The sequence below is a fragment of the Vipera berus genome (assembly GCF_964194415.1).
Source record: "Vipera berus genome assembly, chromosome: 16".
Classification (NCBI taxonomy): domain Eukaryota; kingdom Metazoa; phylum Chordata; class Lepidosauria; order Squamata; family Viperidae; genus Vipera; species Vipera berus.
Window position 1 is genome coordinate 4,655,972 of NC_138219.1, and position 24,129 is coordinate 4,680,100.

The 24,129-nt window shown below is 47.9% G+C and overlaps 2 protein-coding genes across 5 annotated transcripts in view; one reads left to right on the plus strand and one right to left on the minus strand.

The window, feature by feature from the left end:
• Positions 1-5,878: 5,878 nt before the first annotated feature.
• LOC308675600 (insulinoma-associated protein 1a-like) lies at positions 5,879-6,643 on the plus strand (the record flags this gene model as incomplete). Its single annotated transcript, XM_081341044.1, has 1 exon — positions 5,879-6,643. One exon carries the CDS (start codon positions 5,879-5,881, stop codon positions 6,641-6,643), a length of 765 nt encoding a protein of 254 aa, XP_081197170.1.
• A 5,040-nt stretch (positions 6,644-11,683) lies between these two features.
• Positions 11,684-24,129, minus strand: part of SIPA1 (signal-induced proliferation-associated 1) — a 43,053-nt gene continuing 30,607 nt past the window's right edge. The window contains exons 10-17 of one of the 4 annotated variants that reach the window (XM_081340198.1): positions 23,041-23,268; positions 21,416-21,506; positions 20,929-21,100; positions 19,907-20,005; positions 19,156-19,231; positions 17,593-17,674; positions 14,593-14,628; positions 11,684-13,635 (exon numbers count right to left, since the gene is read on the minus strand). In XM_081340198.1, the coding sequence (XP_081196324.1) occupies positions 13,483-13,635; positions 14,593-14,628; positions 17,593-17,674; positions 19,156-19,231; positions 19,907-20,005; positions 20,929-21,100; positions 21,416-21,506; positions 23,041-23,268 (937 nt within the window). In that variant the 3' untranslated portion in view covers positions 11,684-13,482. Of the gene's footprint in view, positions 13,636-14,592; positions 14,629-16,287; positions 17,300-17,592; positions 17,675-19,155; positions 19,232-19,906; positions 20,006-20,928; positions 21,101-21,415; positions 21,507-23,040; positions 23,269-24,129 lie in introns of those variants that run through there. The other 3 variants (XM_081340200.1, XM_081340199.1, XM_081340201.1) reach the window with 3 other exon arrangements.

Genomic DNA, 24,129 nt, shown 5'->3' on the forward strand with positions numbered 1-24,129 from the left:
ACTTGGAATGCTCCATCCCAGATTTGATCACCAGGATACAAAAAAAGATGATCAGGGGACTGGAGGCTAAAACATATAAGGAACGGTTGCAGGGATGGGGTAGGTCTAATTTAATGAACTTAAGGACTTAAGGGTGACATGATAGCAGCCTTCCAAATCTCTCAGGGGCTGCCCCAAAGAAGAGGGAGTCAAGCTATTCTCCAAAGCCCCTGAAGGCAGGACAAGAAGCAACGGATGGAAACTAACCAAGGAGAGAAGCAACCTGGAACTAAGGAGGATATTTCTTGGCAGTGAGAACAATTAACCAGTGGAACTCCTTGCCTCCAGAAGCTGTGAATGCTCCAACACTGGAAGTTTTTAAGGAGAGACTGGACAGCCATTTGTCTGAAATGCGTACAGGATCTCTTAGACTAGAAGACCTCCAAGGTCCCTTCCAACTCTTGTTATTAGGTTATTCTGTTAAAAGAGAGTTTAAAATACAGTTAAGATACCGGCCTGGAATATAAGGACCTGCAATTAGATAAAGCTCTCTATAAACAAAAAGTAGTTGTGGCTACATGGCTACCTTTTATCCGTGATTTTGCCAGAAAAAATAAATAAACTCATGCACTAAGTTTATTTGCACTTTCCCCTCCTGCCTTGTAGCAGGAGGGGAAAGGAAAAAAAAACAAGCCTTAGGTTTTATTTTAGGAAGTTGCAACATTCTTATTATAGAAAAACCCGTAAGGTTTTCTTTGGGAAGTTGCAAAATTCTTATTATCTTTGCACCGCTTTCCTCCAAAATTTTATTGTGTAACAGCTTTTATGTTTAGGCCTGCCTGCATCCAAAGGAAGGTTGACTTGGAAAAATATCCGTAATACGTGGGGAAATTGAGGCTCCTGAATTGTTTGCGCCAATCTAGGATCGGAAGTGGGGGGGCGGGCAGACTACCCCTCCTCCTAAGTACTCACAAGCCTTCTGGTGTTGTAGCTGTGGTTGTCAACACTTTTAACTTCCTTCTCCTCTTTGTGATCTGAAGGAACCTCAATTTGTTTCTTCAGCATCTTTCAAGGCACCTTGAATTGTCAGGCATCAAATTCTTCCTCTGTTATTTAAGTTATTAGCGCTTTGGAGGAGGATCCAACTGGTCCTTTAAACAGGGTGGATCAGAAGCTCTCTCACAGCAATGCTTAGCTTTTTTTCCAACACCACAATTGAAAGACTTCAGTTTTTCTTTGTTTGCCTTTTCTGATCGACCAGCTTTCGCAGCCATATGTCACAACGGCAAAGCCACAACTCCCAGGGTACCAATTAGACTGGACTACAGTGCAAGATCCTGATGGTGTAGCTGTGCGATTGTGTGTGTAATCCAGCTATTATGGTACTTAGATAAATGTTTCTCCATATTGTCACCTTTAAGACGGGTGGGCAACAATTCCCAGAATCCCCCAGCCATCATGCTTTAAGATGGGTGGACTTCAAACTCCCAAAATCCCCCAGTCGGCATGCTTTAAGAGAGGTGGACATCAAGTCACCAAGAGTAGATAGCTCTGGGCTATCCAGGAACTTTAAAAATAATAAGATCTGTCGGGCTGCCAAGTTTAATTTGGAACAGGTCCTGGTTGGAATGAACCGTTCCAGAGAACAATGGAAGAAATCTACTTTTGTTTGGGAAGATTTACTTCCAGGAGTGACTGCCACGCCCCTGGTGTGGCTGGTGGAGAAGCAAAAAGGAAAGCTCCAGTCTTGCTTTGAATTTCCACACTTGAAATGGCAGATTTGGCGTTTTCTTAGTGCCCACCTGGCCAGGGGAAAAACAAAAAAACCTAGTCAAGGTTTAGAATGGAATGGAATAGAATTAGAATTAGAATTAGAATTAGAATTAGAATTAGAATTAGAATTAGAATAGAATAGAATAGAATGGAATGGAATGGAATATAGAATGGAGTGGAATATGGAATATGGAATATGGAATATGGAATATGGAATAGAATAGAATAGAATAGAATAGAATAGAATAGAATAGAATAGAATAGAATAGAATAGAATAGAATAGAATAAATAGAATAGAATATACAATGGAATGGAATATAGAATAGAATAGAATATAGAATGGAATGGAAAATAGAATGGAATGGAAAATAGAATAGAATAGAATAGAATAGAATAGAATAGAATAGAATAGAATAGAATAGAATAGAATAGAATAGAATAGAAACCACAGAGTTGGAAGGGACCTCGGAGGTCTTCTAGTCCAACCCCTGCTCAAGCAGGAGACCCTATACCATTTCAGAAAAATGGTTGTCCAATCTCTTCTTAAAAGCCTCCAGTGATGGAGCACCCACAACTTCTGGTGGCAAGCTGTTCCATGGATTAATTGTCCTCACTGTCAGGAAATTCCTCCTTAGTTCCAGGTTGCTTCTCTCCTTGGTTAGTTTCCATCTGTTGCTTCTTGTCCTGCCTTCGGGCGCTTTGGAGAATAGCTTGACTCCCTCTTCTTTGGGGCAGCCCCTGAGAGATTGGAAGACTGCTATCATGTCCCCCCCCCCCGGTCCTTCTCTTCATTAAACTAGTTTGTGAAGTGAATCCACCTTCCCCATCAACTTTGCTTCTCAGAAGGTCCCCAATGGGGGACCTTCACATGACCCTAGGACACTGCGGCCCATCATGAAATGTGAGTCAGTTGCCACGCGTGTGAATTTCGATCGCAGAACCGTGCAGACGCTGCGGCGGTTATCAGTGTGAGCCAGTTGCCAAGAATCTGATTTTTGGTCACGTGACCACGGGGATGCTGCCAAGGTCGTGTGAAAAAACGACGGTCTGTCGCTTTTCCCAGCGCCACTTGTGACTTCAAGCAGTCGCTAGAAGAACGGTTTCAATTCGAGGATCGCCTGTAGCTGATCGGCAAACCCCTGCAGAACAGCCCAGGGAAAACCAACGGAAGCCCCACCATTTCCAACCGAGAAGTGTGGCTTGGGAATTCTGGGAGTTGCACTCCACGGGACCTGAAGTGGACTGCGTTCTGGAGCTGGCGCCTCAATTCCCGCCCCCCCCCCCCGCAGTCGGGAAGTGGCCAAGGAGTTCGGCCTGAAAGGGTTAACTACAGCCAGGCCTGATAACTCTGTGTGTGTGTGTGTGTGTGTGTGTGTGTGTGTGTGTGTGTGTGTGTGTGTGTTTGTATGACAGCCACGGGGAGGAGTCTGTCTGGCATCTGCAAGGAAGCCCCTGCAGCTTTGGGGGGTGGGTGGGGGTGGGTGTGGGTGGAGGGGGTCAGGAGGTCAGGAAAGGCGCGTGCCTCCCTGGCTCCCCCGGGGGAGGGGGCAGAGGAAGGGGCAGGCTGCAAAATGTTAATGCGCCAGGAGGCCTTCCTTGCCCTGCCCTCCCCCCCACACCCCCAGGGAGCAGGGGGCAAGAAGTGCAGAAGGGCTGGCGAAGGGGAAGCGTCTCCCCCCCCCCTTTTGCAGAGACCAACTGCGCAGGGCTCAGACAATGAGCCCAGATGAAATCCCTGAACAAAGAGGAAGGGGTGTGTGTGTGTGTGTGTGCAGGGAAGGGGGGGGCTGGAGGGTCTCTGGTGACCGTCCTGGCCAAACTGCCGTGGCCAAGCGAAGGGCAGGCTTCAAAAGCTGTGTTGAAAACTGTGAATATCTGATGAAAAAGGAGTTCCTCAGATGTGTGATCCTTGCCAGCGAGGCAAGAATCCTTTCTTTCCTTTTTTCCTTTCCTTTCCTTGTTCTCCTTTCTTCCTCCCTCCCTCCCTCCCTCCCTTTCCTCCCTTCTTTCTTTCTTTCTTTCTTTCTTTCTTTCTTTCTTTTCTTTCTTTCTTTCCCCTTTCCCTTCCCTTCCTTTCTTTTCCTTTCCTCTCCCTTCCTTCCATCCCTTCCTCTTTTCCTGTCCCTCCCTTCTCTTCTTCTCCCACACACCCACCCTCCCTTCCGTCCATCCTTCCTTCCTTCCCCTTTTCCTGTCCCTCCTTCATCTTCTCTCCGTCTTTATATATTTGGCGCTTGGGGATCCGACTTGAAGATAGCCAGGCTCAAATCTTGGGAGCACATTCCCACCATCCCAACCATCCCTAAGAGAGGCCCTCCGCCCCCTGAGCATGTACAGATGGCCTGTCTGTGAGGGCTGTGTAGGGCAGGGCCGAGCTAGCACAGCCTTGTCCAGCCGTAGAGAAAAAAGGGCCTCCGTCCTGGCAAAGTAATCCCATGGCTTTTCTGCTCTGGAAAGGAAAAGGTAAAGGTTCCCCCGCACATGCGTGCTAGTCGTTTCCAACTCTAGGGGCCGGTGCTCATCTCCGTTTCAAAGCCAAAGAGCCAGCGCTTGTCCGAGGACGTCTCCGTGGTCACGTGGCCGGCATGACTAGACGCCAAAGGCGCACGGAACGCTGTTACCTTCCCACCGGGGTGGTCCCTATTTTTCTACTTGCATTTTTACGTGCTTTCGAACTGCTAGGTTGGCAGAAGCTGGGACGCGTAACAGGCGCTCGCTCTGCTACGCGGCACTCGGGATTCGACCCGCCAAACTGCAGAAAGGTTGGTTGGAAAGAATGAAAAAAGAAGAGAGGGAAGGAAGGAGAAAGGGAAGGAACGAACGAATGAAGATAGGAAGGACGGAGAAAGAGGGAGAAAGAAAAGGATGGAAGGAAAGAAACTGCCCAGAGTAACCACAATTGTCTTGGCAATTCCTGACTGGCCCAGCAATGTATTAGCCACGATTTGCTGCATAAGCCACAATGGCCTTAGTTTGCTCATTGCCCAAACCCACAAACCAAAGTAACCTTGACTATGGCTGCATCACCTGTTTAGTTGAGGCACAACATATCACAATGCAATTTAGTAAAGGAGTTACATTAAAGCACGCTGGCTGGGGGATTCTGGGAGTTGAAGTTCAACCATCTTAGGAGTTGAACAATGCTCTCTACCAATGGCATAAATGGTATTGTCTGCGCACAGATCCTGCCCCGCTTAATGGCATTTTTACTACCTATAATAATATAGCAGCAGAAAGAGAGGGAAGCTAAGTTCAACCAGTTGTAAAACCTTCAACTTTTCCCCCCTGCTCTTCTACACGGAGCAGCATTAAAACCGGGAACTTCAGGAGCTGGCTTGGCGCCATCACCCAACTTCACAACTGACTGATCTGACGCCTAAGCCGGGCTGACTCATCGCCCAGGAGCCCAGACTGACTCAACGGGTTGCATTCACACAACCAAACCCAGAAGGAGCCAAGATTAAGCTGGCAAGCTGTGCACTGGCACCTGTTTTGTCTTCCACCGGTGGAATTAACCAAGTCTGATGGTTTTAGCTTCTTGCATCCCTCTGCACAAGGGGGCTGAAAGGGTTAATCCCCCCAGCTCTGGTTTCCCCCTCCCCCCCTCCCCCCCTTCCCCTGGTCCACTGAGGCTCTCAGCCTCCCCAGAGTATCAACTTCAATCCTGCTCCCCACCCCCTTTTGTGATGGCGTGTGCCATCTTGTGCCCCCAATCTGCATAATGGCAGGGTCCACGTGCCAGGGCGAGCCTCCATCTGCTGCCCCGGCTCCCACCTCCCAGCCCTGGGGGATTTGCAGCCACGCAGACAGATCAGCCCCTATTGGCTGTTCTGCAGCAGCCATCTGGGGCCTTCAGCTTGCACAAAAGCAGCCCCAGAGCTTTATATGGGGGGCAGACGCCCTTGCCCACACAGGCCAGCTGCATCCAGCCCAGCGGGGACGCCCCAGCCCAGTCGATCAGCCCCACAAGATTCTCAGCCTTGCACGAAGCCCCTAAGTTCACCTCGGAGGGAGCATTCGTGCGGGAGGCGCCGAAGCACCGTGGCAGCAGCGAGGTGGCACTCCCAAAGATCCTAAACCTCCACCTCCTCTTCCACAGATTTTTTTTCCAAGTCTCCCTCTAAAATGCCGCGTGGGTTCCTGGTGAAGAGGACGCACCGAGGAGGGCCCGTCTCGTACCGGATCCGGACTCTGCCGGATGAACACTTCCTGGGCCCTGCAGCCCATCGAAAGCAACCCAAAGTTGGGGGGCTGCCTGAAACCCAGGTCCCCAGCCTGGCACCCCTGCGACTCATCAGCGCCACTCCGCTCTCCAGCTGCCGCGATCGGGGGCACAACGCCGGCTCCCCGGCGCCAGGAGAATCGGCACCCGCTTGTGCCTTGCAGTCTCCTGGTTCTGACTCGACCTGTGCCGGGGCCAAGCCGATGAAGCGGGTCAGCGCGGCGCGAGGGGGCCTAGTCTTGCCGGGCGCCTTCGTCTGTCAGCTGTGCCAGGAATCCTACCCCGGCCCGCTGGCCCTGGCACAACACTGTTGCTCCCGCATCGCCCGGGTTGAGTACCGCTGTCACGAGTGCAACAAAGCCTTCAGCTGCCCGGCTAACCTGGCTTCCCACCGCCGCTGGCACAAGCCTCGGAAAGAGGGGCACCCGGAGGGCACCAAGGAGAACGAGAATCCCAAACCAGCCAGTGAGCCCGGTGCCCTGCTGCACCCCAAGCTCTCGGAGGGGAGTTACGGCTGCCCGCACTGCCCTAAACGCTTCAGACGGAGGGCTTACCTGTCTAAGCACCTGGCACTGCACGACGCCGCTGGGACGGTGCTCTCCGAAAGCCAACCTCTGCACGGGAACCAGGCCCGTCGCCCGGCCTCTTGGCCTCAAAAACCATTTTAATGCCTTCTTTCCCCAAAGACAGCTGGAAGAGACTTTCCACCCATGCGGAGGAGATGCGGCATCTTTGCAAGCTGCCGAGTTTATTTTATTTCCCCCACCCCCACCCGTGACTTTTGCTGGGCAGGTGGTGGGAACGCCATACAGGCAGGATCGCAAGCCCGTTGTGTGTGCCCGGACGACAAAACATCAAGCCTTGTCACTTCTGTCCTTCAGCAGAGCGAAGGGAGAAACCCTGTTTTTTGAAGGGGCGGGTGGAAGGAGATACGGGGGTCTGGATGCAGGAGGTGTCTTCTCTGCACCCCCAAATTAGCTCCCCGCCGATGGAGGGAACAATGCTCAAAACAAGCATTTTTATTTTACTTTTTGCTGCAAAGCTTTCCCCTCTTGGGATAGGGTGGTGAAAGAGGATGCTAATTTACAGGGGAGTTTTTGTAAATGGAAGGTAGAGTAACAAAGACATCATCATCATCATCATCATCATCATCATCATCATCATCATAATAATAATAATAATAATATAATAATAATAATAATAATCTTAAGTCTTTCTTGTGTCTTTTTTCCACGCGTGAAAGGAGCTCGTAGAAATATGAGGGATGCAAAATGCGAGAAAGAAGTTGGTAAGTGGGGAATTTGAAGTGGAAAATAACGTATCGTGGAACGGGAAGGTAGGAGGAGAAAAGGAGATGCTTACTATTCAATCTAGCTTTCTCACCAGCCAGGTCCATTGATAATTATTTCTGCTGAATAGAACAAAATAGAAGGACAGAGTTGAAAGGGACCTTAGAGGTCGTCTAGTCCAACCCCTTGCTAGCTGTACAGTGTCTTTAAAGGTAGCCCCTCGGCTTACAAGAGTTCAGTTAGAGACCGTTGAAAAGTTACAACGGCACCGAAAAATGTGACTTAGGACCGTTTTTTGCAGCATCCCTGTGGTCATTTGATCAAAATTCGGTCGCTTGGCAACTGACTCGTATTAATGATGGGGGCAGTGTCCCAGAGGCACGCGATCCTCTTTTGTGACTTTCTTAACAAGCCAAGTCAAGGGGGGGGGGGGAGAAAGTCAGGTTCACTTAACAACCGTGTTACTAAGTTAACAACTGGCAGCGGTTCACTTAGCAACTGTGGCAATGGAAGCCGTAAAATGGGTCGAAACTCACTTAACAAACGTCTCACTTAACCACAAAAATTTGGGGCTCAGCTGCGGTCCTAAGTTGAGGACTCCCCGGACTTGAAACATCATCCAACTTCTGAAGTTGTAGCCATCCTACACCGGCCTGTCTGGGGAAGAGAAAAAAAAAAAGTAGGGAATTTTGCCGCCTTTTTAAAAAGTTACTCCATCCTTGGGAAATATAGATGGACACAAATCTTTAATGTGTTTTTTTTTAAAATACGTAGGCAGGCACTGATTTTTTTAAAAAAATACCTTGAGTGAGACTGTAATTTCTTAATAATATACAGAGGAAATATATGTATACATACACACACACACACACACACAGAGAGAGAGAGAGAGAGAGAGAGAGAGAGAGAGAGAGAGAGAGAGAGAGAGAGAGAGAGAGAGAGATAAGTAGAGGTAAAGGTTCCCCCGCACATGCATGCTAGTCGTTTACAACTCTAGGGGCCGGTGCTCATCTCCCTTTCAAAGCCAAAGAGCCAGCGCTTGTCCGAGGACGTCTCCGTGGTCATGTGGCTGGCATGACTAGACGCCAAAGGTGCACGGAACGCTGTTACCTTCCCACCGTAGTGGTCCCTATTTTTCTACTTGCATTTTTACGTGCTTTCGAACTGCTAGGTTGGCAGAAGCTGGGACGCGTAACGGGCGCTCACTCTGCTACGCGACACTCGGGATTCAACCCGCCAAACTGCCGACCATCTGATCGACAAGCTCAGCGTCCTAACCCACTGAGCAGTGGGTTTGATAGATAGATAAGATAGATAAGAGATATATAAATGGTTCTCTCATGGCAGGATTTCATTCCCATACTTGTGTAATTGTGAGTTCAGGTGTTTAGCTGCTCTTTCTTGGCAATTACCTTTAAGAAAAATAAGAAGAATGACATCAGGAGTGAGGTTTATGACTCCTTTCCGTGTAGGAATTTGCTTTTAAGGCCCTGTTGGATATTTTCCTCCCTCGCAAAAGTTGGGTGTATTTTTCTAACGGTCAAAAGGGACATAAAATAATAATAATAATAAAAGAGGAACTTCTCTGCCAAATTATTTTGGCAGCGTTTCCCAAACTAGGTGCCAGTTTGCTGATGGGGAAGAGGGAGGGAGGGAAAATCCCTTTGCACATGCTCAGAGTTACTCTTTATTAATTTTACTTGGAAAACTTTCAGGGCTTGGGGTTACATTTTTCGGTACAACGCTCAAGGAATTATACGCCTCTGTCTTGGATACTGTGCTTGAGCTGGTGAATTTTCACATTTTTAAAAAGCGCCCAGGAAATTTTATCCAGACGCTTGGGGGCTGGCACAAGTTCCTTCCCTCTTTTCTTCTTTTTTCAATTGTTATTCAGCCTCCAAAAGATAGCAAGAGCAGTTCCTAGCAACATCTCCACGGATGCTGGGATGTGTTTTTCCCTCCCTCCCTCCCTCTTTTTTTTCATTTCCTTTTCTCTTTTTAATTGTTGTCGTTCACCCTCCAAAGATAGCACGAGCTGATCCCGGCCACATCTCCACGGAGGCTGGGATGTGCGTTTCCCTCCCTTGGTTCTTGGAAGAGTCAGGATTTGTTTTATTTTTAAAGCAAAGTTGATTTTGGGACTGAGGCCTGATACACTTGGCGGGGGGGGGGGGTTAGAAGAAAACCGGGAAGACTTGATCTTGGGTTAGGGGTGGGGTGGGGTTGCACAGCAACAGGAGCAGCAGGCGCCACCCCCAACCCCCCCCAACCTGGACCTGGATCTCTGCCGCAAGAAACGTTTCTTGGACGCTTGAATTGGCCCACTCTGCCATCTTAAAGGCATATACTTAACTCACTTATTTGAACAAGCTGGCCTGGTCTGATGGGTGATGGGTTTTAATTATTGATTTTAACTAATTGATTATATTCGGGCACAATTGTTTAATCTGTTTTTAATTTTCGCATTGTATTTTTTGGTATTTTATTGCCCTGTACACCGCCCTGAGTCCTTCGGGAGAAGGGCGGTATATAAATCAAAATAAATAATAATAAATAATAATATACAGCCCTCTGTCACTAAAGGCAAGGGAGGGAAGGGAGGAGGGAAGAGGGAAGGAAAAAAGAGAGGGAAGGAAAGGAGGAAAAGGAAGGGGGAGGGAGGGAGGAAAGAAAAAGAAAGAAAGAAAGAAAGAAAGAAAGAAAGAAAGAAAGAAAGAAAGAAAGAAAGAAAGAAAGAAAGAAAGAAAGAAAGAAAGAAAGAAAGGAAGGAAGGAATGGAAGGAAGATGGGAGGGAAGAAGGAAAATGAGAGAGGAGGGAAGGGACAGTGGGAAGGAGGGAAGGGAGGGAGGGAGGGAGGGAGGGAAAGAAAGAAAGAAAGAAAGAAAGAAAGAAAGAAAGAAAGAAAGAAAGAAAGAAAGAAAGAAAGAAAGAAAGAAAGAAAAGAAAGAAAGAGGAATGGAAGGAAGATGGGAGGGAAGAAGGAAGGAAAATGAGAGAGGAGGGAAGGGACAGAGTGGGAAGGAAGGAAGGAAGGAAAGAAGGAAGGAAGGAGAGAGGGAGGGAGGGAGGGAAAGAGAGAAGCAAACAAGCTGCAACAAGGTGTGTTGTTTTTAGCAGTGCCCTTCCAGCTTTTAGCCAATCCTGACATTCCGAGAAGTCCAGCCACAGCTGGGCAGGCATCCTAAACCACAGACTTGCTTCCCTCCCACCTCTGCAATCGGTGCAGAATTCCTGGTCAGTAAGAAACGCCTGTAAAAAAAAAAATTCCAGAGCAGTTTTCATCTGCCTGGCGTTTTGCTCCAATTCGCTTCCTTCAGCGGATAAGCAGCCCACGTTTCTCCTTCTTTTTTTTTAAAAAAAAGCTATTGCCAAGTTGGAAAACAAAAGAGGTTTATGTCATGCCCAGATCTTGTCTGCAACTTGCAACTCACAAATAAATAGGATTTCCACGCTGCAAAATCCTTCTCCCAAAGAAGACAGATTAAAAGAAAAATAAACAAAAACCAACGGCTGAAGACACACAAACATTTTGCTAACTGCTGCCCCCCCACCCCCTCCAAAGCTTCACAAAGCATGTGCAAAAAAGAGGGGTGTGTGTGTCTGTCTCTGGGGACAAGGGACAGGTTGCTTCTCCTCCCCCCACCCAGCAAAAGGGGGTGGAAGGCGGTGTGTGTGTGTGTGTGTGTGTGTGTGTGTGTGTCTAACCATCGGAAATCCGAGTAGAAGAGCATTGCCCGTGTGTGTGTGTGTGTGTGTGTGTGTAGGGGGGAGAAGGATACAAGGGGGCACGCGTGGAAAGCCACACAGCAGAAGGTCCGAATACAAGATTAACCCAGTTGGAAGGGGCCTCGGAGGTCATCTAGTCCAACCCCCTGCTGGAAGCAGGAGACCCTAGACCATTTTAGACAAATGGCTGTCCAGGTTTCTTCTAAAAAGCCTCCTCTCCCCCCCCCCCCCAAACACAAATGTCTTTGCCAGAGCTGGGGAAGAGCCAGCTGGCCGAGGAGTCCTCAGCCAAGCCAAAAGGCTGAACCCACTTAATTATATGGCCGAACCCAACCGCTAAGTACACACCGGGCCAGCGAGTCTGAACCAGCCAAGAAGTGAAGGCCGCGGGGGCCTTGAGAAGCAAAAGCCCAGAGAAGGATGCCAAAGCTGAGATACTGAGATTGGGGTGGGGGGTGGGTGGGTTGAGGAGGGGCTCTGGGCCCCAAACAAAAGGAGAAGAGGGAGGGGCGGGGAAGAGACGGGGCTGATGGTCTTTCCAGACGGAGGTCCCGCCGAGGGAATCGATCCTTCGCCAGGTGTTGGTTCGTCCCCGGTTTCCTTTTTCCCCTCCCTGGATTGCACAAGCCGCCCTGCACCCCAATCCTAGGCTCCCCACCCCCCCAAAAAAAGATGAGAAGAGATCCCAAAGTGGAGCTGCGGATGAAGACTTTTATTGCACGAAGAAGGGGGGGGGAAATAATCTGTACATTCGGTTCAAAGGCAGCCCTTGACAAGAGGCTGGACAAGGAATTCACCTCTGCCTTCACTACAGTGAGGAAGGGAAGGGATGGGGAAGGGAAGGGAGGGGGAAGAAGTTGGGGGAGGGAGGGAGAGAGAGAGGAAGGAAGGAAGGAAGGGCAGAGAAAAGAAAAGAACAGAGGAGGAGAAGGAAAAAGGAAGGAAGCAGAAAGGAGAAGAGAGGCAGACAGGAAACAAGGAAGGAATGGAAGGAAGGAAGGAAGGGGGGAGCAGAGAAATAACAAAAGGAGAGGTGAAGGAAGAGCGGGAGGGAGGGAGAGGGAAAGAAGGAAGGAAAGAGCGAAGGGAGGAGTGGGAGGGGAGGGGGAAAGGAAGGAATGGAGGGAGAGAGGAGCAGAGAAAACAGAGGAGAGCCAAACGCAGGAAATAGGAAGAAGAAAGAGAGGAAAGAAGGGAGGAATGACGGAAGGGAGAGGAGGAGGAGAAAAAAAAAAGACAAAAAAAGGACGAGAGGGGGAGGAGAGGGAGAGAAGGAAGGAAACAGCGAAGGAATGAAAGAAGGGGAGGAAGGGAGGGAAGGGAAAGGAAAATAAATAGAAGGGGACGGGGAGAGAAAACAGGGGAGGAGCGAAAGACGGGCGGACTACACAGGATACAGACCCACGAAAGAGCTCCACAAAGCGGCTCCGATCCTAACCAGGTCGGGATGGGAACCGGGAGGAATGGAAAACTAAGTCATGGATAGCACCATTTCGGGGGTGGGGCCGATGCTGGGAGGGCAAAATCAGGGGGAAACCCCCCCCCACCCACCTCACCCCACTCTAAGGAGCCTCTACAGGTTAACGTGTGCAGGTGGAACGAAGGACTGGACAGGACAACTCAAAAAAGATTTTATTTTGGGGGGGGGAGGTGGGGAGAAAGGGGGAGGTTAGTCCTATCACAGCTTTAAAAAAAAAATTCACAGTAAATTGGGCTGGAAGCTGCGCCATCCCAGACAGTGCGGTGGGTGGGCACGAGAAATTGGAAGATAAACGTGGGCTCTCCAGCGACAAAATCCTCGGCAAGAGATGCCCCCCCCCGGGCTTGGAAGCCATTTGCAATTATTGCCATTTGATTGCTTTGCCCTACCCGCCTTTCTTTCCCACGCTGGAGACCCTGGGGAAAAAGCGGGGGGGGGGGGGCTCTTCCCCAGGGCTCGGCGGAGACCCGTGCAAACTCAAAAAATAAAATAAAAAAAATATCCCGTGGCTGAATTTTGCAAAATTCCAAGAACGGTCCCGAGTGCGAGGCAGGCAGGAATCCCAGGTGACCTTCTCCGCCTTCCCTGCCCCCCCCACCGGCAGTAAAGAGAGTTGGGGGAGGGTCTTCGAACCCAAGGTCCAAATTAACACCCAGGACGGGCAAAACCAGACGTCGTTCAAGGATGCGGAGATGGGCAGTCGAAAAAAGCTGACCAGCCACATGGGTCTTTTCTAGTTCAATTATCCACCCCCCCTTCATCTTCGGGAATGAGGCGGGGCCCCCCCACACAAATGGGGAGAGCCCAACTTCTAGACAAATGCAAGGATTTGCAAGTGTGTGTGTGTGTGTGTGTGTGTGTGTGTGTGTGTAGGGGGCGAGGTTTAGAAACAACCGACAATCACCAGCTTCTTCTTGGATGTCCTGGTGGTACCCTTTCCTTAGGGTGAAAGTCAGGTGAGCCGTGCAGGGCTGGGCCACCAGGAAGTGGCCGGCAGTGGGGGGGGTCCCTCATGGGCAGTGGGGGGCAGGTGACCCTCTCCCCAAGATCTGGGTGACCTGGCTGAGTTGGGCCGCGGCCGTCTCCGATGCCTCTTTCAGGCGCCTGGTGTTCTGTTGCAAGGTCTGCATTTCGGCTTGCAGAGCGGCCTTTTCGGCTTTTTCCTGAGGAAGGGGAGGAGAAGGAGAAAAGCAACTCAGAATGGGGGTTTAGGTGGGGAAGGGGCTTCGTCATCACCTTGAGGATAACCTTGGCTACGGGCCGTGTTCAAATCGGGGGTGGGGTGTCAAAGTTGTCATAACTGGGAAAACCACAGACCGAAAAACTGGAGCTAAGGTTGCGTTTGGTTCAACTCAAGGGGTCTTCGCCACTCCTTTGCTTTACGAGCGCTTCCCGAACTTGCAACTTTTAAGATGGGTGGACTGCAACTCCCAGAATTCCCCTGGCAGCACTGGTTTCTGGGAGCTGAAGTCCGCCTGTATTCAAGTTGCAAGTTAGAGAAACACTGCTCTGAAATAAATGAGTTTTTCCTTCCTTCTTTCTCCCTGTCTACTCCCTTCATTTTTTCTCTCTCCTTCCTTCGTTTCTTTCTCTCTCCATCCCTTATTCTACCTCCCTCATTCCTTCTTCCCTTCCCTTTTCCTCTCTCCTTCCTTCCTTACAAAAATGAGAAATAAGTTTTGGAAAATTCACACCCCACTCTCTTTTTTAGGAACTCAACAGACCTGAGGACCAGAAAAACGGTTTCTGCTATCCTTTATGATTATTTTAGTCTGGAATGTCTGTGTGGTTTTATATTTTTGATTGATTTTACAAATACTCCTCAAATTACACCCTTAAGGGAGCTTGCCCATTGCAGTCATTAAGCAAAGCTGGCTGAGGAATTCTGGGAGTTGAAGTCCACAGGTCTTAAAAGTTGGAGACCTCTGCACTATGGGGCATTTTTGCTGAAGACCAGAAGCCGGAATGCTGCTTTTGGGAAAAACATTACAAATTCGGGTCCCATTAACTACAGGATGCTGCAAATGGCTGCAAATGGGAGCCAAACACCCAAAATGTGGTCACGTGATTGCAGAGGAATGGGACCAGCTGCTGGAAGTTTAAAACTGGGTTATAAATACCTTTGGGGGGATGTCCATCGTAACTTTGAACAGTTTCTAAATAAAAACGATTAAAAATAATAATTAATTTGCAAGAGATTCAATCTGTTCGGAAGCAGCCAACCTTTTTGCTGACAGAAAATTAAGAGGGACTTTGGCATCCGAAAAGGTGCCAGAAGGAAAACCGGAACTCATTTCTTGCCACAGTGCGCTAAGTGAATCCCAGCAGTTGTTGTTAACGTTAATAACAACTAGTAACACGGTTGTTAAATGAATCCAGCTTTCCCACTGACTTGGGTGAAAGGTCACGAAAGGAGACAAGTGCGTCCACCGTAAATATGAGCCAGTCGCCAAAGCATCTGAATTTTGATCACGGGGAGGCTGCAAACGGTCGTTAAGTGTGAAAAAATGGCCACCATTTTCAGTGCTGTTGTAACGCTGAACGTTCACTAAACAAATGGATGTTAAGTCGAGGACTATCTGTAGAAAGAAAACAAAGGTCTACAGCCCATGGAAACCAAATTAGTAACAGAATTAATTTGCTGTTGTGATTTAATGCAGGGGTCTGGGGATGTGACTCCGCCTACTTTAATGACATCATCTGGAGGGGATCTATTTTTTTTTAATTTTAATTCCATTTATATCCCGCCCTTCTCCGAAGACTCAGGGCAGCTTACAAGCTTAGCAGTAGCCTTCATTCTATGTAGATGCCTGCTTATTAGGGCTTTCACACAACCCCCAAGCGGCATTATTACAAAGTCCGCTTAATTGCCCCCAACAATCTGGGTCCTCTATCTATCATTTAACACCCTGCCAAAAATTAGCACCAAACATGCAAATCTAGTACTGACCGGGATGGAAATATGATAAACTACAAGCTTCTTCTTCTTCTTCTTTTTTTGAACCACACCCTAAATTTTCTTTCTCCTGGTTTTTCTCTTCCAGAACCGAAATAATCTTATTTCCTGGCAGATTTTTTTGCATGACGTTATTTCTGTTTTTCGCTTGGCTCTTTCTTTCTTTCTTTTGCATTTGAAATCGGATTGAGGTCACTGCTTTTCTTGCCTGCTAGGTTTTTCGGTTTTGTTTCTGTTGAAATGTTTTCCTTGTTTTGGGACGCTGGCCCGTTGGCGGTCTGCCACTCCGGTCGGCTCCCACCGAGGGATTGACTGAGCCAACAAATAAAAAAAGCAGAAGAACTAAAGGCAGACGACGACACCCACCCACCGCAGCTGAAGCAATCTTGGATTAAGGCAGAAGCTGGTGAAAAGAATTTGTGCACTTCCTAAAATTTTATTACACACACACACACACACACACACACACACACACACACACACGGTCGCCATTCTCTTTCTGGGGCAAGCGATGTTTTGCAACCTTAAAAATGGGGTTCAAAATAATCAACCAAAACATTTGAACGGATGATAGCAGAGAATTGTATTTCTCAATCTTAACAACTTTTAAGTTATGTGGACTTCAACTCCCAGAATTCCCCAGCCAGCCAGGAAAGGAGGAAGGGAGGGAGGGAAAAAAGGAGGAAGGAAGGAAGGAAGGAAGGAAGGAAGGAAGGAAGGAAGGAAGGAAGGAAGGAAGGAAGGAGGGAAGGAAGGAAGGAAGGGAAAATTACTCAAGCAGTGCTTCTCAAACTTGCAACTTGAAGACATGTGGACTTCAACTCCCAGAATTCCCCAGCCAGCCAGGAAAGGAGGAAGGGAGGGAGGGAAAAAAGGAGGAAGGAAGGAAGGAAGGAAGGAAGGAAGGAAGGAAGGAAGGAAGGGAAAATTACTCAAGCAGTGCTTCTCAAACTTGCTACTTGAAGACATGTGGACTTCAACTCCCAGAATCCATGCTGGCTGGGGAATTATGGGAGTTGAAGTCCACGTATCTTAAAGTTGCTAAGATCCTGGCATAAACATTGCTTAAATGCTTGAAATTAAAAGCAAAATAAGCAGGGCTAAAATCAGTTTATACCAGCTTTGGGTTCCTCCAACCCGTCCATGCTTCTGCTTTATAGATTTTCATTTGTTTCTTTTTAATTTCTCCCTTCTCTTTTCCCAGGAGCATCGTGACTCCAGCCAGCCACAACTTCCTCTGTTTACCCTGTCTTCTGCCCCCGGGGCCTGTGTTTATTTTGTGAGTCAATTTGTGTGACTCTCCCTCCAAACTCCTTGATATGCCCTTGAGGTGCTTTCGTATCTATCTCCTCTATTTTTTTTTTGCACCAACATTTTATGTAACTCTTTCAGGTTACGCTTCTGTCTTTCTTTTTTAATTCCTGGTGTCTGTCAGCCTTGACAAATTCTTGCAACTGATGACCTTTTTTAATCTATTCTTCTATGCAGCTATTTTAAACTGCCTTGGGCTCAGGTTCAAACATGCAAATGCCATTTGGGATGATGGCACAGGCCAGCGTTTCTCTCATCCCGGGAACTGGAAGGCGAGTGAGCTTCTGAATTCCCTTCTTTAAAGTCCTTTCCACTTTGCTGATCGGCTACAGCAAAGAATAACAGAAGAACACAGTTGGAAGGGACCTTGGAGGTCTTCTAGTCCACCCCTCCCCAGCTCAGGCGGGAGACCCCCATATCATTCCAGACAAGTGGCTGTCCAGTCTCTTCTTCAAAGCCTCCAGTGATGAAGCACCCACCACTTCTGGAGGCAAGGAGTTCCACTGGTTAACTGTCCTCACCGTTAGGAAGTTTCTCCTTAATCCCAGGTTGCTTCTCTCCTTGGCAAAAAAAATAATAATAATCTGATAACCAAAGACAAATGGGGAAGCTGGATGTGCATGCTTCACTTAACAACTGCGGGTGATTCGCTTAACAACCGTGGCAGAAAAAGGTCATCGAATCAGGTACAGCTCAGTTAAAAGCCTCCTTCCTCAGCAGCGGAAATTCTGCTCCCAATTTTGGCCGTAAAGTCGAGGACTACCTGGATCCCAATCTCCTCATTCCAGACCCGGGCCCCTGTGAGTTTGGGTGGGTGGGCCTTCTTTCCTCTGCCTGTGTTTTTCTTCCTCACCTTTTGAAGATCTTCCTGCAGCTCCTTCAGCTTCACCTCCAAGTATAAAACTTTGTCCGCCAGGCTGAGAGCGTGCTGGGACCTGCAACGGTTTGGCAAGGAAAGAGGAACCAGCAACATTAATTGTGAGTCAACCTATGCGTGCACCAACAAGCACACTCCAGGAAATGCATCCTCCCGACAGTGGCGAGCCTTTGGATAGATTTTATTCCCCAATTCTGGGCCAGGGTGTCTTGAAAAGAATTACAGGTGGCCCCCAACTTAAATCTGTCCGTTGAATGACGGTTCGAAGTTACAACGGCACTGCGTAAAGGGATTTACGACCGTTTTTCACACTGACAACCATTGCAACATCCCTGGGGTCACATGGTCAAAATTCAGAGGCCTGGCAACTGACTCATATTTATGACGGTCACAGTATCCTGGGGTGATGTGATCCCCTTTGACGGCCTTCTGACAAGCAAAGTCAATGGGGAAGGGAGATTCACTTCACAGCCGGGTGACTGACTTAACGGCTGCAGTGATTCACTTAAGAACTGTGGCGAGAAAGGTCGTAAAGTGGAGCAAAACCCACTGAACAAATGTCTCACTTAGCAAGGGAAATTTGGGGTTCAATTGTGGTCGTACGTTGAGGACTACCTGTAAGTAAATCATGGGTACCCACCTATGACAACTTTATAACCGGGGACTTCAACTCCCAGAATTCCTGAGCCAAGGTCACGTGACCCCCTTTTGTGACCTTCTGACAAGCAAAGTCAACGGGGAAGCTGGATTCTCTTAACCAACATGTGACCAACTTAGCAACTGCAGCGATTCATTTAACAACGGTGGCAAGAAGGGTTGTAAAATGGGGCAAAATCCACTTAACCAATGTCTCGCTTAGCAACGGAAACCTGGGGCTGAACTGTGGTCGTAATTCGAGGGCTGCCTGTATTATATAAAGCCAAGTGCTGATTTTCAGTCCAATTTCCCCCCCCCCAGAATGCTTAGATTTCCACATGCAGCTGTATGCAGAAAAATATACAATGCAGACTGGCTGCAGACCGCTGTTATATTTGGAAATGAACACCTCTGCCCAGGATTTATTTTTTTTATTGGTGTGAATTTGGTTAATTTAGTAAATAAAAATATTAAAGTTAAGTTGCCCAGCCAGCTGATTTCTGGCAGTTGCAGTCCATTCATCTTGAAGCGCGCTGACGAGGGAGTTGTGGGACCTGAAATCCACCCATCTTAAAGCATCTGGCTGGGGAATTCTGGGAATTAAAGTCCACCCATCTTGAAGCATGCTGAGTAGGGAATTATGGGCTTGAAGTCCACCCCTCTTAAAACATGCTGGCTGGGGAATTCTGGGAGTTGTAGTCCACTCATCCTAAATCAAGGTGGCTGGGGAATTCTGGGAGTTGAAGTCCACCCCTCTTAAATCTGCCAAGATTGAGGAAACGCTGTCCTTGACAGTTTATAGGAAGCGAGGTGGACAAGTTCTCCGTCCCACTTTAATTCTCTCTGTTGTATCTCAAGCTTCACACGTATACACACACATATACACACAGACTCCCTTCTTACTCATCAATGGCTTGTGGCTGATTGGCACATCTCTGGGTCCCGATGCTGCCTTCTCGATTCTCCAGGATATGTTGGCCTGAAGTCACGCAAAAAGGAACAGGTGAGGATGCTGGTTATCAAGGACACAAAGCCCTTTTGCAAACACAAGCAGCCTAAATCCCAATTTCTGGCATTTCCAGGAAGCAGGGAAGAGCTTGGAAAAGTTAGGAGCGACATCAGGGGTCTTCCAACCTGGCCCTTTTGATGACTGGTGGACTTCAACTCCCAGAATTCCTCACCCGTGCCTGGCTGAGGAATTCTGGGAGTTGAAGTCCACCAGTCATCAAAAGGGCCAAGTTGGAAGACCCCTGAGCTACATGGACCGAAGCCTGTGATGCCACCCAGGTGGTGAATTGAAAACCTGCAAGAAAATATTTTTGAGGGATCCAAAAAGAGGTCAGCAGTTCAACCTCGAAGGGTAGATTTTCTCTGATCGAAAATGTCCCCCCCCCCCCACTTGAGGTTGTGTCACAAACGATTGTGCCAGCCCCGGCAGGAAACACTGGTGGCCTTTTTAAAATGTGTGGGCTTCGACTCCCAGAATCCATTGCTGGCTGGGGAATTCTGGGAGTTGCAAGTCCACACGTGTTAAAATGGCTGCAGCTGGGAAACAGTGCCGAGTGGGAAGCTGGATGAAAGGCAGTTTGGACAACGCCACGGATCCTCAATCCGCAGGGATCCACCCAGGAGTGGATCCACTCCTGCCACTCACCTTCGCGGGAGAGAGCCTCCAGGATGTTGTTACAAGCCGATGCCAGATTGGCGATGGAGTCCCACTCGTCTTCCAGAGACTCCCCAGCTTCAGAGAGGACTGTAAGGGGGGGGGGGGAGAGAGGAAAGAAAGATCTTCAGCACCAACGTACTTGGGCTGGGAGGGGCGGGCTGGCCCCAAGACCCCCAAGGAGCTTCCTCCTTTTGAGGAAAGAGAAAGGAAGGAAGAGGAAAGGTGAAATGAAGGAAATTAGGAAGGAAGGGTAAGACAGACAAAGCGCGGGAGGAAGGGAGGAAGGGGAAAATGAAGAGAGGGAGGGAGGGAGGAAGGAAGGAAAGATGGGGAAGGAAGGAAGGAAAAGGAAGAGAAGGAGAAAGAAAGAAAGGGGAAGGAAAAAAGGGAAGAGGAAGAGGAAGAAAGGAAGGGGAAGGAAGGAAGCAGATAAGGGAGAGGAAAAGAGGTAGGAAGGAAGAGGGAAGAGGAAGGAAAAAAGGGAAAAGGAAGAGGAAGAGAGGAAGGAAGCAGAGAAAGGGAAGTAAGAAAGGAAAGAGAAGAGGAAGGAAAGGAAGGGGAATGGGAAGAGGAAGGGGGGGCAAGGAATCAATCCTCAACGTGACCAATTTGGGGAATCCCAACTTCTGCTTAGAACAGCCCCATTTTTGCATGTTGTGCACCCCCTTTTGGCTAGATCAGGGCTAGGCAACCTCGGCTCTTTTATGACTCGTGGACTTCAACTCCCAGAATTCCTGAGTCAGCCACGCTGAGGGGAAAGGGAGAGGTTTCCAAGCTGAGCCATGCCGGCTGAGGAATTCTGGGAGTTGAAGTCCACAAGTCATGAAGGGGCCAAATTTCCCTCATGCTGGCTCAGGAATTCTGGGAGTTGAAGTCCACGAGTCATGAAAGAGCCATAGATCCACCATGCTGGCTGAGGAATTCTGGGAGTTGAAGTCCACGAGTCATAAAAGAGCCGAGGTTGCCTACCCCTGGTCTAGATAGACAGGAAAGCTTAGGCACTTCCTTACTTTTGGTGATGGAGTTCCGCAGCGAAAGCGTCCGGGGCAAAAACTTATTGCTGTCGCTCGCTTCCAGAGGTGGCAAGGTCTTGTCTCCTGGCGGGGAAGATGGGAAGCCTTTGGCCTCCTGAGATCCTAGGCCAGGGGTGTGATGGTTCACAACAGCCTCTCTCAGATGGTCCTGGGAACACAACAAGGGAGAAGGAAGAGGCAGGTGAAGTCTGTCATGGATGGTTTTGCCCAGAGAGAAATTCACCTTTTGGGGAAAATTGCAAAGTTCTGCTCCCGATTGTGCTTGTAAGTTGAGGACTAGCTACGTTGACATTTTGTGACGGTACCAATTGCCTATCAGGGGGAAATAAGCTTCTTTGGACTAGGTTGATTCTCTTGGGTTAGGTGAGGTCTCTCGGGAAGGCAACATTTCCCGCGTTTTCACGGGGTCAGACAAGATGACCTTTGAGGTCCCCCTGGACACCCAACTGTAGGAAATGCTTACCAGATCTCGGTCTAGGAGAGCCTTGGGAGTGGTTGCCAAGATTATATCTGGAGGAGGATTGGACGTAACAGAGAAACCTTTGGGCGGAATCCTGCAAAGGCCAGAAATTTTGGGTTACAGAGGAAGGAATAAGGATTTTTTTTTTAAGTCTGAGAAGGAATCAATCGAGTCAGAATTGCCATCCTCTGACACAGAGGCAACCTGTAAACATGAGAACAGAAACGGTCTCTCCCTGCTTTTCATGACTCAAATTTGGCACCGATGGCAAATTCCAGGGGTGTTTCCGACTGCAGGAAAGGCAAGATGTGAATAATTTTAAAATCTGAAAACACCCACCCACCCCTAAAAAACACGATGAAACATTTCATCCAGCCTACTGCATAACTACATAAAGTGGAGGGGGGGGGGAACCAGCTCCACAAGAAAACCTAGGCTGAAATTCCTTCCAGTTTCATAATTTATTCATTTCATTGTTTGATGACTAATCTGGTTCAGGGATTTCCTAAACAGCTTCCACTTGAATTCTTGGAGAATAGAATAGAATAGAAAGTATACAGTAGAATGAAATGTAGAGTAAAATAGAAAAGAGTAGAATAGAAATACAATAAGAATAGAACAAAATAGAATATAGAATAGAATAAAAACACAATAAGAATGGAATAGAATAGAATAGAATAGAATGAAAATAAATTAGAATAGAATAGAATAATAGGAATAGAATAGAATAGAATAGAATAGAATAGAATAGAATAGAATAGAATAGAATAGAATGAAAATAAATTAGAATAGAATAGAATAGAATAGAATGAAAATAAATTAGAATAGAACAGAATAGAATAGAATAGAATGAAAATAAATTAGAATAGAACAGAATAATAATAGGAATAGAATAGAATAGAATAATAATAGGAATAGAATAGAATAAAAGGAAAATAAATTAGAATAGAATAGAATAATAGCAGGAATAGAATAGAATGAAAATAAATTAGAATAGAATAGAATGAAAATAAATTAGAATAGAATAGAATAGAATAGAATAGAATAGAATAGAATAGAATAGAATAGAATAGAATGAAAATAAATTAGAATAGAACAGAATAATAATAGGAATAGAATAATAATAGGAATAGAATAGAATAGAATAGAATAGAATAGAATAGAATAGAATAGAATAGAATAGAATAGAATAGAATAGAATAGAATAATAGGAATAGAATAAGAATAGAACAGATGGAAAATAAATTAGAATAGAATAGAATAATAATAGGAATAGAGTAATAATAGGAATAGAATAGAATAATAATAGGAATAGAATAATAATAGGAATAGATGGAAAATAAATTAGAATAGAATGGAATGGAATGGACTAGACTAGACTAGAATAACACAGGACAGGACAGGACAGAACAGAATATAGAATAGGAATGGAATGGGAATAGGAATAGAATAACAGAGTTGGAAAGGACCTTGGGAGGCCTTCTAGTTTTTAACAGAGACTGGACAGCCATTTGTCTGAAAGAGCACACGGTTCCCTCCTTCAGCAGGGGGGCTGGACTAGAAGACCTCCAGGATCCCTTCCAGCTCCGTTCCATTCCATTTGTGACTCAGGTTTCGGGCTTCCTTACGGGTGGGAAGCATCCGGGGTCTGGTCGCTGTGGCTCTGCAGGAACTCGGTCCTCTCTTCGGCCAGGTGGTGAGGCGCCCCGTCCTGCAGGGACAAGGAATGCAGGAGTTGAAAGGGGGCCGGGCTGAAGACCCCCTCGCTGGCTGGCCGGCTGAGCTCCGTCTCTCCCAGCGGGGGCTCGCTCCTCCGCTTCTCCTGCAGCGACTTCTGATAGAGCTCGGAGAAGCTCCTGTCCAAAGAGAGGCAAAAGGAGGGAGGGTCAGGCAGGGGGAGAACACTTGGAAAATGTCTGGAGCGTTTCCAAAAGAGCCCAGGACCACCCACCATCGGACTCGTTATAAGGGGTTGGACTAGAGGACCTCTGAGGTCCCTTCCGGCGCCGTGATTCCACCTTCTGTGTGCTAAAAGGTTTAGCCTTTTGGGTAAACCCCTCTCCCCGCTCGCCCACAAGGGAGCCCCACCCGATGGGTAAGTCCTCGGCTTACAAGAGTTCACTTAGTGAGCATTCGGAGTTACAACGGGACTTGAAAAAAGGGACTTGGGACCATGTTTCACCACGACGACCCTTGCAGTATCCCCCCCCCAGGATCACGTGAGCAAAAATTCAGATGATGGGCAACTGTGGTTCATATATGTGACAGTCGCAGTGTCCCGGTGTCCTTGATGAATTTTGAGCTTGGTTGTTTTCGTACAGATGTTTCAGGGTCCAAGTATGTAGTGGGGTTTGTGGAGAGGAGGATGAGGAGGAGGAAGAGGAGGAGGAGGAAGAAGAAGAGGAGGAGGAAGAGGAGGAAGAAGAGGAGGAGAAGGAGGAAGAGGAGGAAGAAGAGGAGGAGGAGGAGGAAGAGGAGGAAGAAGAGGAGGAGGAGGACTGTGAGGCCCTTGGTGCTCTCTGAGCTGGGTGGTTTTCCTGCAGACGTTTCCTGACCCAACTAGGTAACATCATCAGTGCTAGAAGGGAGAGAGGTTGGAGGAGGAGGAGGAGGAGGAAGAGGAGGATGATTGTGGGGTCCTTGGTGCTCTCTGAGCTTGGTGGTTTTCTTACATGATCCAACTAGGTAACATCATCAGGGCTAGAAGGCAGTGACGA